The sequence below is a fragment of the Fusarium tjaetaba genome, assembly GCF_013396195.1.
Source record: "Fusarium tjaetaba strain NRRL 66243 chromosome Unknown NRRL66243_c0000069, whole genome shotgun sequence".
Taxonomy (NCBI): Eukaryota; Fungi; Ascomycota; class Sordariomycetes; order Hypocreales; family Nectriaceae; genus Fusarium; species Fusarium tjaetaba.
In genome coordinates, this window is record NW_023501265.1 from 81,162 (window position 1) to 97,523 (window position 16,362).

General features: G+C 47.9%; 8 protein-coding genes across 8 annotated transcripts; 4 read left to right on the forward strand and 4 right to left on the reverse strand.

Moving 5' to 3' along the window:
- Positions 1 to 229: 229 nt before the first annotated feature.
- FTJAE_3579 (WW) lies at positions 230 to 2,545 on the forward strand (the record flags this gene model as incomplete). The annotated part of the gene is made up of 1 exon (XM_037349891.1): positions 230 to 2,545. One exon carries the CDS (start codon positions 230 to 232, stop codon positions 2,543 to 2,545), a length of 2,316 nt encoding a protein of 771 aa, XP_037209242.1.
- Positions 2,546 to 2,861: 316 nt separating this feature from the next.
- Positions 2,862 to 4,001, reverse strand: FTJAE_3580 (uncharacterized protein; the record flags this gene model as incomplete). Its single annotated transcript, XM_037349893.1, has 1 exon — positions 2,862 to 4,001. One exon carries the CDS (start codon positions 3,999 to 4,001, stop codon positions 2,862 to 2,864), a length of 1,140 nt encoding a protein of 379 aa, XP_037209243.1.
- Positions 4,002 to 4,593: 592 nt separating this feature from the next.
- Positions 4,594 to 5,197, reverse strand: FTJAE_3581 (uncharacterized protein; the record flags this gene model as incomplete). Its single annotated transcript, XM_037349894.1, has 3 exons — positions 4,594 to 5,014; positions 5,064 to 5,078; positions 5,136 to 5,197. The coding sequence occupies 3 exons, from the start codon at positions 5,195 to 5,197 to the stop codon at positions 4,594 to 4,596; spliced, it is 498 nt and encodes a 165-aa protein (XP_037209244.1).
- Positions 5,198 to 5,991: 794 nt separating this feature from the next.
- On the forward strand, positions 5,992 to 6,612 carry FTJAE_3582 (uncharacterized protein; the record flags this gene model as incomplete). Its single annotated transcript, XM_037349895.1, has 1 exon — positions 5,992 to 6,612. The coding sequence occupies one exon, from the start codon at positions 5,992 to 5,994 to the stop codon at positions 6,610 to 6,612; it is 621 nt and encodes a 206-aa protein (XP_037209245.1).
- A 610-nt stretch (positions 6,613 to 7,222) lies between these two features.
- FTJAE_3583 (uncharacterized protein) lies at positions 7,223 to 8,504 on the reverse strand (the record flags this gene model as incomplete). Its single annotated transcript, XM_037349896.1, has 5 exons — positions 7,223 to 7,601; positions 7,651 to 8,045; positions 8,100 to 8,167; positions 8,217 to 8,253; positions 8,301 to 8,504. The coding sequence occupies 5 exons, from the start codon at positions 8,502 to 8,504 to the stop codon at positions 7,223 to 7,225; spliced, it is 1,083 nt and encodes a 360-aa protein (XP_037209246.1).
- A 1,362-nt stretch (positions 8,505 to 9,866) lies between these two features.
- Positions 9,867 to 11,369, forward strand: FTJAE_3584 (trichothecene 3-o-acetyltransferase; the record flags this gene model as incomplete). The annotated part of the gene is made up of 1 exon (XM_037349897.1): positions 9,867 to 11,369. The coding sequence occupies one exon, from the start codon at positions 9,867 to 9,869 to the stop codon at positions 11,367 to 11,369; it is 1,503 nt and encodes a 500-aa protein (XP_037209247.1).
- A 1,603-nt stretch (positions 11,370 to 12,972) lies between these two features.
- On the forward strand, positions 12,973 to 13,692 carry FTJAE_3585 (uncharacterized protein; the record flags this gene model as incomplete). The annotated part of the gene is made up of 1 exon (XM_037349898.1): positions 12,973 to 13,692. The coding sequence occupies one exon, from the start codon at positions 12,973 to 12,975 to the stop codon at positions 13,690 to 13,692; it is 720 nt and encodes a 239-aa protein (XP_037209248.1).
- A 2,029-nt stretch (positions 13,693 to 15,721) lies between these two features.
- FTJAE_3586 (uncharacterized protein) lies at positions 15,722 to 15,976 on the reverse strand (the record flags this gene model as incomplete). The annotated part of the gene is made up of 1 exon (XM_037349899.1): positions 15,722 to 15,976. The coding sequence occupies one exon, from the start codon at positions 15,974 to 15,976 to the stop codon at positions 15,722 to 15,724; it is 255 nt and encodes an 84-aa protein (XP_037209249.1).
- Positions 15,977 to 16,362: the final 386 nt, after the last annotated feature.

Here is a 16,362-nt window from a genome sequence, read left to right on the forward strand (position 1 = left end):
ACTTGGTAAGAATGAGGCTACACTGAACTGAGCTCGAGCGGCTGATTCGGTCTAGCAGACTACTACCAATCAAGCACAACCATTAGCGAACTGCATAACGCCACAGCGCTTCGGTCAGAGTTTCAACCCCCCTGCCAAGCTATCAGGCGCCAGCAAGTTCGAACTTAAATGAACGGTAATCAGACAAAAAGAACAGCTTGGCAATTTGAATGGTTGCAAGCAGCAAACGATGAACTCCTCGCCATATCATCCTCTGCGATCAGCTGATGGTCAGATCAGGCTGTTGATACTTCATCCCGCTTTGAAGCACGACGCTCCTATTCAGTGTATGCTAGAGCCAGCCATTCTCTCTTCCAACCCCAACTATGAGGCTCTATCGTACACCTGGGGCGATCCCGGAAATGGCTGCAATATCTCACTCAGTAATCACGATTTTCTGGTGGGAGACAATGCCGCTGCAGCGCTTCGCAGATTGCGATGGAAGAGGAAGAATAGAGTGCTATGGATAGATGCAATCTGCATCAATCAAGCCGACGTGGACGAGAAAAGTACGCAAGTTCCCCTCATGCAGAAGATCTACGGTCAAGCACAGAACGTCTTGGTCTGGTTGGGAGAGCCTACTGATGGCAGTATTATGGGCCTGAGACTACTCCAGAATAGGATGGCTAGTGTTGGCTGGCATCAGTGGAAGATTGACAATGACTACGGCAAGCCGACACTTCCGTTCCTCAAATCTCTCAAAAGCTCCATTGCGATGATGAATCGATCCGGATTAATACAGGAGCAAATAAATGGGGAGGTCAGTGAACTTCTTGATCGGCCCTGGTGGCGGCGAACTTGGATCATACAAGAGGTCGTTCTGGCAAAGAATATCCAGATAATATGCGGAGACGATGTCATCACATGGGATGCAGTGGCATCTTTGTTCAAGCGACTTAAGTGGACGCAGGCTGAGGTTCAGGTGTTTGGTATTAAGTTGAGTGATCAAGATATATTTCCGGATCAGATGTACAACTTTATTTCGAGCTATCGCCAACAATGGCATTCGAGCGGCGGGAGACTCAACCTTTTGGACGTGCTATACGAGTTCAGAAGCTTAGAGTGCACGGTTGCGCATGACAGGATTTATGGATTCTTGGGCATTGTACATGCTGATGTGGCTGCCCACATCAGCCCGGATTATCATCTCGATGCACCGCAGGTGTATCGTGACTTTGCAAGAACCATGATCCAAGTTACAGGCAACCTACATCTGCTGAACTGCACAAGACACTGGTCAGGCGTTGAAACTGGCGCTCAACGGCAAAAGGCATACAGCGTCCTGGAGCAGTCGAGATACTACGACATCCAGGCTCGAATCTTCGATGGACCAGATAAGACTCCGAGAAGAGGCTGGGCGAGACTGCCTGATGGCTGGGAGAGAATACCGCGCAAGGAGAAGTCTCTGTTTCGGGACAACACGGATAGGAACAAACAGTCTACTGAATCGAGTCCATTAGAGGGCCAGCAAGCTGCGAGAGCTGAGCATTATATCAAGCAAAGAGAACTCTCACCGGGATGGTCCAAGATCTGGGACAACCTTGGCCGTGCAAAGGTTGTGTATGGAGCCGGAGAGACGGCGAGAGAGCACAGACTGCGAAATGAAAGAGAGCTTCTCCGACAGAGGCTTTCTAGATTACCCTCATGGGTTGCCAACTGGGAATGTCCAACTCGATGGGACCCTAAGCCACTGATCAATTTTTCGTCATCACAGCCTCGATATTTCGCATCCGGAGACACTACTGCGGCACTACATATTGGTTCCAACCCACGGGTTCTGTCTCTGAAGGGGCAGATTATTGATGAAATCAGGCAACTTGGACCCGTATGGCATCCCGAACTTAACAGGCCCCCTATTTCTAGGAAAGGCATCAACGCTCTTGTTGAGTGGGAAAGTCTTGCCCTGATTGAGCTTCCAGACTGCCCTTACGGTGGCGCTGAGGGTCGCACCAACGCCCTCTGGAGAACAATGATAGCTGATTATGCAGGTGCAGAAGCTGCTGAGAGTGATGATTGGGCTTATATCGAGGCGTGGTATGACCGAACTGGATGGGGTCGTGAGCTCCCAGATATGGCATCAAGGGGAGTATATGAGACGGTCACACTTGAGGGAGAAGTACGGGAGCTTGAGGTTGTGATGAATGCCCAGTTTCTCCAGATAAGACCTGTGCCTGTTCTGAAAACTGGCGAAGTGCTGAAACATCCATTGGGGGATTTCTCGCAAAGAAAGAAAAAGTATGGAGGTTATATAAAGCGCATTTATGACGCTTGTGCGCATCGCGCATTGCTGGTGACTTATCGGGGTTACATGGGATTGGCGCCTTGGAATGCACAGATCGGTGACAAAGTGGCTATTCTTCATGGTGGCGAGACGCCTTTTATCATTCGTAACATTAAGGGGACGGAGGACTTTTCTTTAGTCGGGGAAGCTTTTGTATATGGGCTGATGGGTGGAGAGGGAATGTCGGATGCTTTTGGGGGAGGACGCGATATTAATATCTTATGAGACCAAGACAGGAGTTGCTGTTATTTTTGTATGGTTACTAACCTAACATGTTTGGGGCAGTGCATGACAGGAGAAGAATTCACAGAGATTGTACATTTATCAATGTTAATAATTTCTATACCTTTTCGCTTTAAATAAAATCACTTATCTAGGCAAAACTTAGCTGTCGTGAGACGATATTCCCATCAGGCGTAATCCACAGGGGGCAATAAAATACTCCAACCTTGGGATAAGGTACTGAAATAAACTTATTAAAGAGCTACCTAAATTTAGGCTAAATATACCTAAAATACTTTTATTACTTAGGGTTAAGATCCTAAGTTTTCTTTCCTTCCCTAGGTGAGTCAACCGAACCTACATCGTCCTTGTCAATAAGATACCTCGCATACTTGACAATCGGCTTGCCCTCCCCAGGGCGCTGATCCATAATCTCAAACAGCCCTGTTGACGCCATCAGTTCATGCAGCTTCTTGAACCCATACGTTCGAACATCGAAATCCGGATGCCATCTGTTCATAAGCATTCCAACAGGCGCAAGGCCAGCCCACCCATCTTCACCGGTTCTTGCCTCAACTGCTTCGCGAAGCCATTCTATGACTTGATCATCGACGGGCCGTTGCTCAGGTTCCTGCAACTCGCCTGGTTCTGGGGAGGATGCTCGAGGTTTGTTTCTGGGACTGTTAGGATCATCGGAGTCGAGCCTCTTTCGCTTGCCATTTGTTGTGCTATTCCATGCAGGAACGGACGGCACTACGTCGGAGGGCTCGATTCTGGTATTGTCGGGAAGACGCGCGCTTTGTACACGATTTGAAGGTCCTGGAGACGATTTTTCGGGAAGCAAGCCTCTGGCAGGCGCAGGCGGGTCCATCAAAAGACCTTTCCCTTTTGTAAACGCCGAGATTGGAGCGTGGCCGCGAGGAGGTCTCTCGCTCGGCGATCCCCCATTCAGCGGTAATGGTAACGCGGTCGACGGTCCAGCAACATCAACCTCAAGGGACGGAGTTCCAGATCTCGGCACGAGATTTTCAACGTAAATGAACTTATCACACGCCGTGACAAACGGTTTCGGCGTCTTGCGCTCTCCACACCCGTAAACCACCAATCCCGACTCTCTGATCCTCGACGCAAGACGCGTAAAGTCGCTGTCACTCGATACGATACAGAAACCATCGAATTTGTTAGAGTACAGCAAATCCATAGCGTCTATAATCATGGCTGAATCTGTGGCGTTTTTCCCTGTGGTATATGCAAACTGCTGCATGGGATGGATGGAATTGTGGAGGAGCTGGGGCTTCCAGCCGTTTAGGCGGTTGCTGGTCCAGTCGCCGTACGCGCGTTTGACGAAAGTGGTGCCGTATTTTGCGAATTCAGCGAGGACGAAGGATATCATGGATGCGCTGGCGTTGTCTGCGTCGATGAGGACGGCTAGCTTGGCTGCTGGGGCGATGGAAGCCATGCTTTGAAGCTGAGAGTCGTTCATTGGATATTGTGGTGATGTATGATCTGGATGTGTCAGCGCTTGGTGTTTCAATTGTGATTCACGCGACTCACTCGGTATAAATAAAGCTGTTTCGCCTTTTAAAGTATCACTTGTATTTCTTGTTGTTCATTTGAACTAGAAGCTGATACTCGTCATTCTCTTGTGTTGATATGCCCAAAGCCTCTCTGTTCATGCGTGGTTCAAGCTTATGGGGACACGCATGTCCTAGGGGAGAAAATAAAACTCGGGACCTTGGGTCTGGGTGACAAAAATGATCAGATAACTTAGTATGAAATTGGGAGACCTTTTGTTGAATTTATTTAGTCACCCTAAGCTTACATCTCGTGTTTTCTCGCTCCCTAAGAACGCCATCTCAAAAGCGGGGTTGATCTGACCGACGCGTTGCTGCATGGTCCAATCAGAAGCCACCACCACTGGCCCTAACCAAATGTCACCAGAAATGAGAGGAACAGTGACAGTGTTGTGTCGATGTATTCATGAGCTATCGACCTCGACATATTGAACAAGACGACTTCGTCAGTAAGTCTCTGACTGCTAGTGGACGCGCTCACTCTGACTCTTCTTCAGCAGCGACGTACTCCTCAACCAATCTCGCCTCCCTCCTCTCACGAATCTCATGCAATGACGACTCAGCCGAAAGCCAGCCAACCACCAACATGCTCTTCATAACCCACGATCTGCGAAACGTCTCAGCCGTGTACCAATCCCGTTTCTGACTATGCAGACCCGACACCCAGGGAAAGTTGGAGGTGATGTGCATCTGCAACAGCGCAGGGTAGAGCTCCAGTTGAACCATGGCTTCTCTGGTCGCGACTTCGTACCATCGGTAGCTACCGAATGCGAAGCCGAGAGATGAACCGATGAGAAAGGGTAGGCCTGCTGTTCCCCAGATCATGCTGCCTACCATGCCGCTTGAGACGCCGGCGACGGTAGCGGTCGAGAGGCCGGATACCAAGCTGCGGAGCATGCTGTACCCAGTAAGTTCAGGAACCACTCATGAGATTTGAGGGAACTTACAATAATCCAGGGCCACTGTGCAAGGAACAATCAGTCAGTTCAGTCCGGTTTCATGGTGCCATTCAGCCTTACCTCACGACGCCCCAGCCACTCAGCAAGCTGATGAAGGGGAAGCTATCAAAGCGATCCGACATTTCGAAGAGAGAAAAAAAAAGGAATAAGAACGAAATGTCGTAAAGGTTACAGTGGCTTCGAAGGGTGAGCAAGCTTGTAAGCGTGAGCTTTGAGGTGAGGGAACAGCTGAAGATCTCAAGGGAGAACGATGAGCGAGGGGAACGCGATCGTTAGCTGCAGCCACTTGGGGCTGATCGTGTCGCGCCAAACCCTAAAATCGATAATCATATCTTGAAAAGGATTAGCTGAAAAAACATTAGAATGACTTTTTGTCTGCATGTGTGTTGTTGTTCTTCTGTCGAGAATACTGAGCCAAACTGCGAGCGATAAACCGATAAGATAAGAAATCCAGCTGATAAGCATCCGGATCACGTTGAACAACCATTCATATGTGTGTACAAAACACACAACTGTCAGTCATATAATGAGGCACGACGTTCTATATAATAGCATAAGAATTCATCTGCTCAGTTCGTCAATTGAAGCGAACTAGAGCCCTAATTATCTGGTATATCGAGCATTATGAGGATATCATCAGCATGTTCATCTGGCTTGTGAATAAGTTTGGTGTACATATCGATCCAAATTAGTTGATCCCTGGACTTGATATGAACAGAATTGAAGTAAGCTGAACTCAAATCGCGAGAAAAATCATATAAATAGTTAATTTCCTCCTCGACTGTGACAGTTCTATTCCCTCCTCACCAAGCTCTTCATAGCATTCATCCCGACACATATCCTCTCTGAACAAACAAATCTTCAAGCTCCTTCCCTTTCTAACACATCTTTAAATCTTTGGCAAACTAACGTCGAAATGCCTTTCGAGCAAGTTCAGCAGTGGATCAAGAGCCGAGGCGACAAGAAGTCGTCCCAGGACCCTCCATCGTCACCCGCTTACGAGGCGGAACCACCGGTTCACACCGCCGAAGCACCAGCACACATGGATGGACCACCTGCCTTCATGGCGGGCAGAAGAACAGCTACGTTCTTCACTCCAGAGGGCCGTATGAATTACGTGATTGAGCATCTGCGCCTCGATCCCGCCACTGCCGCAACGTATGAGCAAGCCATCAACGATGGCAGCCACATGGTTGGCCGCCATGGCTATGGTGAGCTACAGGAGATTGACCAGTTTGAACTTGACTACTGGGTGACAAAGGAGCGCGGCAAGGACCCTTATCGCGTCAAGAAAGGAGGCAATCTTGTCATGGTCCCAGAGGGGTACCTCATCTACTTGGACGAGATGAGCAAGGCACGAAGACGTGGGGAGATTGAAAGGGAGATCCTTATGCTGCAGGAGAAAGCGCAGCAGAAGTTCCACAAGGGGCTCAACGGCTTCATCCGGTCGAATTGTCGTATTGATATTCACATCCTGGAGAAGGAACTCGTTAAGATCCAGGCTATTGGAGGGCGTCGGACTCTTAACAGCTGGTAATTGTCAGGACTGGGGAAAACGTGGGGCTCTGGGGGTTCAAGATGATCTTCAACTTCATCTATAGAGGGTAAGCAGGGGGAAATCACACAGATTGTGATTCTGTTTGGGTTGCGGCAGTTTTGCTAGTGAGACTGGGAGCATGTAAGTTTTTGCTTGATAGACAGTATACACAGATTGTTCAATAGTACACGTGGCGTTGGTAGTAAATTGATTTTGTGCATGAAATATCTCTTTTTGGTCAAATGTTCTAAACATTGTTTCTTTAAACTCAGTGAAATCCTGAGGCGTAAAATGAAATTTTTAGAGTGTAGGGTATATTGTTTATGTGACCGCTGTTCTGACTTCAGATTCCCCCTTACTAAAGTTAAGTGTCGGGACCACTGGTTAATTGCGGAAGTGGTAGAAAACCAGCTACGATCTGAGAGAACAGAGATGGAGTATACAGTGGTTTTATTTAGAGAGTGCTGACTTGTGCCATTAACATTGCGTGGCTAACTTGTAGGGGTCTATTTTGTTTTGCACGTTTCAAAAAAATAAATGTCTAATCAGTGCTCGTACGGCCTTTCCTGTCTTGGTGTGTCACCGAAACCTGCGTCTGGACAACAATCCCTTACTCTGCAGCCGAGCTCCCCTGATTCTTCCAGATGGACCCATCTCCAGTCCCGCCCCTCCCGACATCATATGTCAACTCGACCTCATCATCGTCACTGCCAAAAGCATTGCCCTTAGTCCTGCTCACACTGAAGAGTTGAAAGTGTTTGGAACCAGACTTGGAGAGGTCAGTTGGTCCTGATGGTGTACCCCGTGAAGTAGAATTGATGCGTTTAATGCGGAACAGAGGCGCTAGCGTGGGGAGACAAGCCGAGATGACAGCGACGGAGGGCTCGAGACTGGACCACGCGAATGACGAACCCATCCACCATGTCGCGTCGAGGTTTTGGAAGAAGCCCCAGAGGTAGTAAATACGCGCGATACTGGCAACACAGACACTACAGAAAGTCAGCTGGTAACTCATCTTAGAATGGTAAGATCGCTTACAAACTGCCAAGAAGCATAATGCAAATGATAGAAATCTTAGTCTTATTGTTCATATGCAGTGTCCAAATTCTTGGTATCGGAACAGTCAAAATGATGATATCGTTCATCATGTTCATGATCCCAAGAACAAGGAAGAACAGCTTTACTTCGATGCATTTGCCCTTAGCCCCAAGATACTGGTTCCAGAAATGACTGACGGGTCGACAGGCGAATGGCATGGTGATCCAGAGGATGAATGGGTACACGGTCGTCAAAAAGGTCGCTATCCAGAACATTATTGTGTAGACTCGGTTTTTGTCGATGCCGAGGGGGAAGAGGCGGCGGTAGAGGAGGAGGATGCTGATTTTGACGGATGTGACGGCGAGGGCGTATACAAAAGGTTCGGCGTAGACGATCTGATGTTGATGAGTACAGAAGGGGTGAGCGATCGAGCGACATTGTGGACGCACCTTGAAGACGTCAACAAGAGTCGTGAGCTTGATTGACCATACATGAGCTCCAGAGCCATGCTCTCCAGCTGTTACCTATCAACACGAAGACTCCAAGTATTGACAAAGACAGCTTACCCAATATTGTCATAGCGACAGTTGCTGAAGCACAAAACTGCATCGCATCAGTAGAGACCCGATCACCTCGGTGAAATTACTTACCAAACTGACCAACACGGCCCAATCATCCATCTCAATGTTCGCCGACTTCATGTTCCTCACGTAAAACCGCAAAGCAACAACTGTGACAGCAATACCGAGAACAACACAAACGACGACGTTGTACGTGGCGATGACATTCTTCTCGAGATCCAGCCCGTTGGGCGGTGGTCCAAAGATGGCTACGATGTTAGGGTCAACAGCCATATCTGCTTATCAGACTAGCTGCATGCAGAACACAATAAACACCAAGGGCAGTTCAAGTTGGCTGTTGGTTAGTTAAATGGGCTTTTACCAGCCTAGTCAAGGCGAGACACAGGACCTCAGCATCGTTTCTTTTTCCAGTGGCCAGGCCACTGCAAATCTTTCGCCGTTACGGGCTCGTTCTTTTCTTCGTTTACTTACGCGGAATGAAGCAAAACAGGCCATTTGTGAAGATTCGGTGCAGGCCTGGACGGGGCTGGAGTCCACTCCGATGCTACCTTTTGTTGGCTGTTATGGAGAATGAGAAATCCTTCGAGGGGCCTCTGGCATCGAAGCGACTGCTCTCTAAAATGCTTCAACATGCTTTAAAACACCTCAGTCCTTTAAAAACAGCCTACATCGCCATTTAGTACAATGTTTTTTTGGTATCAGTAGTGACGATGCGCATATTGAGGTCTTACTCTTATCAGAACGGGAGATGAACTGCCAAGACGAAACTTGCGGCTCTGGAATGGCACCACCCGGAAGTAAATCCCTGTCACCGCGACGTACTTCCGGTCGGATATTACGGGGATTTGTAGCCGGCCCAAAGCACGTTTCAGGGCTTGGTCCAAGTTATGCAGACAGGGCCCGCTGGGATCCACGGCAAATGCTTGTAATGTTTCATTGAGGGGTTCGTTTATTTTGCGTTATCTGCGTTTAGAGGCTATCACGGGTTTAGTTTCTCAGATAGGTAAAGGAGTCGAGACGATCCTGGGACTGTTAACGGCTCTGGCATGTCGGATTTGGTCCGAGGATTCGTTTTTGGAAGCCGATATTGGCTTTTCAGAAGGCCCACTGGGCGAAATTCCACTTTGGATGCTGCTTTGTGTGGTTTCTCCGATGTTGAAACATGATTGCTTGGAGCGGCTTGCTGGGTCATGAACACGTAATCGGCCAATACAACGTTTCAGTAGGTCCTGAAGATAGAAGAACAAAACCCTATTGGCTATGTAGCCATACGGCTTTGTTAAGTTGTTCTGAACCTGACCCGAAATGCTGGTCAGTCGATAGAAGTAGACCTCTATCGCAACACTACAGTCCCAAGCGAGCTGCCCAAGAAAGCTTGGTCCCCGTCTAGCCCGTCAAACTTCCTCAACCAACGCTGTCGATCCTCATACTCGGGACAACAATGTAACCACCTCGGCAGCACGCCCTGAAACACACATGGATAACACGAATCTTCAAGACCGAAACAGTCCATCTCTCCGCGTGGCGACCTTCGCCTGGTCAAGCTCTTTCGTTTGCCCAAGTATTAGAAGCCAGGCTCCCTTCCACGAAAGCGAACAGCAACCAGACCATACCCACATTTTCCCTTCCTTCATCATGACTCCCGCTAAAACAGAGATTTTGGTCATAGACCAACCCGCTCTCCACTCCAAGACCAACGCTACCGAAGAGGTCACACCACTTCCTGATCTCGCTCCCCCTTTACTTCCCACTGAGAAGATTGGTCCTATGGGATGGATCCGAAGCCTTCTTCACTTTGAACTTGGTGACAGCTACAACGCTGAGGAGATAACATCTATTCTTAAAAGGGCTTATTCGGCGTTTAAGGAGCGTACGCCCATTGCGGGTTGTGAAGCTGTTCCTACCGCTGATTACCTGGAGACTGGGCTGTTGCAGCTTCGTCATTATGGTGATGAGATTGAGCATGACTTTCTTGTCAAGGATCTTCGAGATCAAGACTTCCCTAGCTTTGAGGAGCTGAAGCGTCGGGGGTATCCTACTTCTGTTCTGGATCCTGATGTCGTTTGTCAACGGGGTCTGGGTGGAGAATGGCCTCGTGCTGGAGATCGATTGAACACTACCATGATACAGCTGAACTTTATCAAGGGTGGTTTGCTACTCAATGTCCTTTTCCTCCACGCCTACATCGATGGAACAACGGCGTACAAGTTCACCGAGATCCTCGCTGAAGAGGTCCGCAAAGCTCAGGGCCTACCTATCACGAGCCCAGCCGAAATCCCTTGCGACGATAGAGCCAAGTTGATGAAGCCATCCGATACCATCGTCGGCAAGCCCGAGGATCACCCAGAGTATATCGAAGTACCCTTCACACCCGAGGGTCCCCCACCGAAACTAGCCTCGCCCATCCACCACGGACACATCTTTTACTTCTCCCCTGAGAAGATCCAAGAACTCAAAGAGGCTGCTGAGCCTCGGAATGCAAAGCTTTTCAAGTCAGATGACATTTCTTCTTACATCTCCACCACCGATGCTTTGACAGCATTGGTCTGGCGATGCACCATGACAGCTCAGCATGGGAAGAAGGAGGGTGAGGATAAACCTACTGGACCATCTATGGTTGGTCTGGCGCTTGATGCTCGTCGTCGAGCTGGAAAGCCTGTTCACAAGCACACTCTCGGCAACATTCTTGGGTTTGCGCCAGCCGTCATGGACATCGAGAAGATTCTAGAACATGACGATGTCAGCCTAGCAGACATTGCTCTCGTCGTCCGAGGCGCCGTGAACAAATCCAAGGACACGTACCTCGCCACTATCAGCTCCCTTGTAGATGGTCTCGGTAATGTATCACGATTGATACCTGCCATCTTTCTCGACATGCCAGGGAATCATGCCTTGTTCTCATCATGGAGAGAGTTTCCATTCTATGATATCCAGTGGGGCCCTGCCCTGGGTGGCCAAATCAAGGCTATTCGACCGCCTTCAGTTGGAGTGACTCACTCCATGCACATCATTCTGCCTGATCGACCTGAGGCGGGTCCTGGCGTGGAGGTATTCGTCGGTACTGAGAACAGTGCAATGGAGAGCTTATTGGAGAACCCTCTTTGGAGGCAATACGCTCAAGGACCAGAGAAGGCGTAAAGGGATATATTTAGACAGGATTGTATATGGGAGACTTAAAGTCCGTCTTAGGTTAGATACGACACAGGAATAAATATGGAAGACGAGGGAATATAAAAAAAAACTACACTTTAGTGCGTTTTCGACAAATTATCATTGAATATGTAATCTTGAGCACGGTAGAGGCGTTTCTGCCTACGTGTGTGAGGCGCGTGATGTGAGCCATCAGCTGAGGTCTGCCTACCACAATTACCTCAGAAGCCAGTCATTAGTGGGGCGATATCTCTGGGTGTCATGTGACCAGCGATGAGCCATGCTGCTGGCAAGCCATGGTAGCCACCAAGAAAAGGACAAGTCAATATCAGGTCTAATCATCTACATTCAAAAGTTAGTTGATCCTTCCCCTTGACTCGCGAGCCTCATAGGTCTAAACCTGCTCATACCAAAGCTTACACAAGGGAACCCGCTCCTGCGCATGCGATTAGGCTTTGGCCTTTAAATGACTGATGGGAAACTTGCTCTATTCCGCGCAAAGTCTAAATACTCGTGCGGTTGTGAAAGCTAGTCTTGTATATCAATGTGAACATGAGTCGGCTAATAATGTCATGGGAAATAGAGTTTTACTTGCCACCTTGAGCCCTTTTTCTTGTACCATCTTATGCTCAAGGTATCAATCCGACGATATCAGCGCACCTTACTTTGATACTGATTCTCAAATTACATGACTGGACGAAATGCACGGCTCTAGGTGGCTTCTTCCACGAGAATTATGAGAACGTTGAGTTGTGACGTTCACAGCTCGGACTCAACCCCCAGTAACCGCGAGGAGACTACGCCCACCCATATCTCCAAGACCCTTACCCAGCATTTATCTTGCTATCAAACTCTATCTCCCCCTCATCCTGGCTTTTCATCCTCGTCGAACTCCTTGCTGTTCCTCTACGCTAGACCTGTCAAGCACCTAGTAAACTTGATAACGAGAATTTTGACTTTTGACATGCCCACTTCTCGTTCGTGCAGGGAAGACAAAGTTCATGCATGACCAGTACTAACCTTAACTCAAACCTATCACAATGACAACGTCAACTTATCGTAAAGATAGTTTGGGAAAAACTCAATGGATGACTCCTTTCTCCTCCACAAGCTTCTCGAATCAATAGGGCAGAGGGCTTGGTGTTCTCCCTTCTCTCAAGGTCTAACGGATACTTGGTATAAGATTCCGTCTTGTCCTCTTCCATCCTGGATTCTGAACTTCCCTTCTTCATGCTCTTCTGTTGTCTGCTGTCAAGTCTCTGCTTCTTGCTTCTCGCTTTCTGCTTATCTGACAACGCTATCTTATCTCTTGGTTCAGCTTTCTTTTGTCAACGACTCACACATCTACTGTCTTTTTTTTCAGCAAGTCGTCATAATCTGGCCTGGAGATCAGCGTAGTGCACACACTTCTCTTCATTTCTCCATCATCATCAAGCTTTGGCAACATTTCTGGACATTTCGACACAGCAACAGCAACAGCAAACAGACTTTGACTCTTGTCATTGTTTTTATAACTCCACAATCTCTTTATCTCCGACTTTCATTTCACCTTCACCTTCATATTCTTTTAAGCGACATATCTCTATTTAAAATGTCTGCTCTTACTTCTGAAGCGTTGAGTCAATTGGACCAGCTTAATAACCAAGGAGGATTGCCATCCCCTCCATCTTCACAAAACAGCTGGGAGACAGAGTCAGACTGCTCCTACTATTCACTCTCTGACCTTACCTTTGATAAGTGGTACCGGCAAATCCCAGCTAGCCAGGTCAGGAAACAGGCAAAGCAAATTCCAGCTAGCCCTGTACCAGGCCAGTCCATATACCCGCGACGATTTTATAACAAAGAGGAGCTTGCTCTTCAGTCTTTGGGTCCCTGGAAAGAGTACCCCTTCTGTCTGAACAAGGGCTACGTGTCTGGGTCACCCGGCCCAGTACGTATGATCACCAACTCTGCTGCGCCTGGGGAGTTTGATGTGGTGTACCATCCGGCAAGGATAGAGACCTCGGCTTGTCTGGCTAAATACCGGCCAAAGGGGTATAAAAAGGGTGCTGTACCAAAGCCCCTCCCCTCGAGCGAGCCGAGCAGCCAGTCGAACTCAATTCCCAGTGCTGGCGTCTCTTCATTGCAGGACAACCCGTATATCGCTGCTCATATTGCGGGGTATCAGCAGGGAATCACGGCGGCATACTATGCGCAGAGTCTTCCGGTTGCCTACTATGCGCAAAGTCTGCCGGTGGCTTATGCTGTACCAGTACCAGTACCAGTGGTTCCTGATGCCTATGCTCCTATTTATGGCCAGTATTTATACTGAGTCTGGATATACTGCTACCAGCACTGCGTCTTGTCCCAGGGCTTCTCGAGCATAAGTTCAGAGTTTTAGTCTGGGTTTTAAAGTCTCGCTTTTCTCTTTCACTGCGCATCATCTCAGCATGCCATTAAACAAGCAACGCCTTCTGATACATCTTGTCACTCTCTATTGTCGCATACTACTGAGGTTTCAAGCACGTTTCGAGGCAATGTCAAACACAACTACATTTATATATATTTTCTTTGGATAAATGACCACACTGCACATCGATCTTCAAGGAAGTTGACAGCACATATCATGCTTGATATCTTCTTGCAGTTGAAGTATCGCTTAACGACTTTATGATATACGACAGCGTTGGTGCTTTGGAGCTTAGTTAATTGTTCATTGGTGACCTTCAGGGTCTCTTTTACACGTTATTAATACAATTCATTGAGTCTTCATTTGAAGACTTGTTTCTGAACGCACTTGTTCCACAAAGTGAACTATTTATGCACTGAGACATGTGAAATGCTTGGTCCAAATTGATCACCCTAGGTAATTCGCAACTATCTATTCATTGTCTCGTGCCTTTTTCTTTTGAACTGTGTTGCTGAGTGACAAGCTGTAAGTACAACACCGATTGGTCACGTCGGACTTTTTTCGCCGACGATGGAGATTTGACCCAATGGGATTGCCGTGATCTCGATAAGCCACGAGTCAACTGGCGAGTCCTGGCTTGGAAGAACGGGCAGTGGCTTAAGAGCTCCGGTGAATTACCCCTACCTATATGTTGGAAAAGGTTTCGATTTCACCAAAGAAGTTAGCTATGACTGGGGAACACGAATTGAGAGCGTATGACAAGGCTAGATTGAGGCGACTGATTACAACGATTGGTGCGATACCTAGACTGATATTCGATGCGATGCGAGAGCATTGTCGTATGAGAGTTGCCATCGGATTCCATATACTTGTACCAATGGTGAGACCTGTAGCCATTGCGATACTCTTTGATGTAAGCGAATCTCAAGTCTGAGACGACCAGCCCATTGCAGGCACATTGATTCTTTCCTGCTTCTGCAGAGGGCCGTTAAAAGTACCTGTCACGATTCTCTACACATACGTGTTGCGGTCCCATGCGTTGGGCATGGTTTTACCATCTGGACAAGCCATCGATGGGAACTTCCCTGACCGTAGGAATTCCAATCCCGACTCTCATGATAACTCAGTATCCTTTCCCATTGCCAGTGCTCCTGGTTGGCGTTTGTCAGGAATTGGGGCATAGACTAGTGGATCATATGTAGTTGGGCTGAAGATATCAGTACAATCTTTCCTTGCGTGTAAAACACTACTAATATTGTTGGCTTCGAACCAACCACGAGAGGATTGTGCAAACGCTTGACTACCCTTACGGAACAGACGAAGGTTGGTCTACTGTCGAGGGAAAGGAATGTCAAATCATTGGAATGTTTGTTACTCTTGTGTCTGTTGATTGTTTTCTATACTAACGAGACTTGCAAAGTCTGCCTTTCTGGGATCTTGGTCTCATATCGGTATGAGATAACAGCTGCTAAGAGCTTAGATAGGTGTCAAACAGTATGGCGCTGAATGAGGCCAGCGTATGGAGGCATCAGACTACAAAAGCCATCAAGCTACAAATTACTGCGTTCGTATGGATGTTTCGCCCACAAATCTGTCGAATGATGGCTTGGTCACTTAGTCACACTGTTGTCAAAGCATGTTGGGGCTATCAATGCCTCAACTTCACATAACACGTCTCCGTTGTTACTGTTAGCCTCTTAGACGTCGTGGGGGATATACACTGGAGTTTTTCGCAAAACCGAATGCGGTTTCGAAGTTCATGATTTTGTATGCAGGGGGATAATCCCTTCAAGATAGGATTTTCTAATTGGTGCTGATCATTCAAATTATGCAAGCAAATATTCTCATGGATCCGTATAGATTCTAGTAAAAGGAGGCACGGCAAATGTATGTTTGTACAAGGCTTGTTTTTGAATCACTTGTCTCCTTCTGATCCATCCTCCTGCTCTGACTACGTGGCCGCAGCCGTCTCACCAACTGCTTCCTTCTCAATAAACCCCATCTTCTGGAGCTCCTCCACAAGATCTTCCGGTTCTGCTCTGGGTGCATAGATGATTTGATCATCTTTCGTAGTCTCCATAGACCATGACCAACCACCATTGGGTAGATAGCAATAGATCTCTGTTAGGCCCAAGTAAAAGTCACCCGTGTCCGAGATGAGGTGGCGCGTAACGACTCTTTTGTGGTCTGTATTGATTGGTTCCATGATGATTTCGTGATGGGCTGAAGTGTGATTGTTTGTGTTGGTGACACTCGATCTTATTCGTTGAAGTGGTAATGGTGAGGGCGGAATAAACATGGGGAGGGAGGTTGCATTATACGTGAAAAATGAGCCTGAGTACCTCTGCCCACGCAATCACTGTGCGGCCATTTGCCCCTGATTTGGTTACCGTAGATGGACTCTGATGTGTGATTGAGTTAGTGGAGCTTCTGAGGCAGTGCCCTACGTAGAATGGGCATGTTATAACAAAGCTTTCAGTCAGAGATCTCGAGTTCTATAAGCCTCTGATACTTCAAGCGAAGTCTCGCCCTCAAGTGGTGATTGAGAGCAACACAAGAAAACAGGCCACGAGTTCAAGCAACAGTTACATA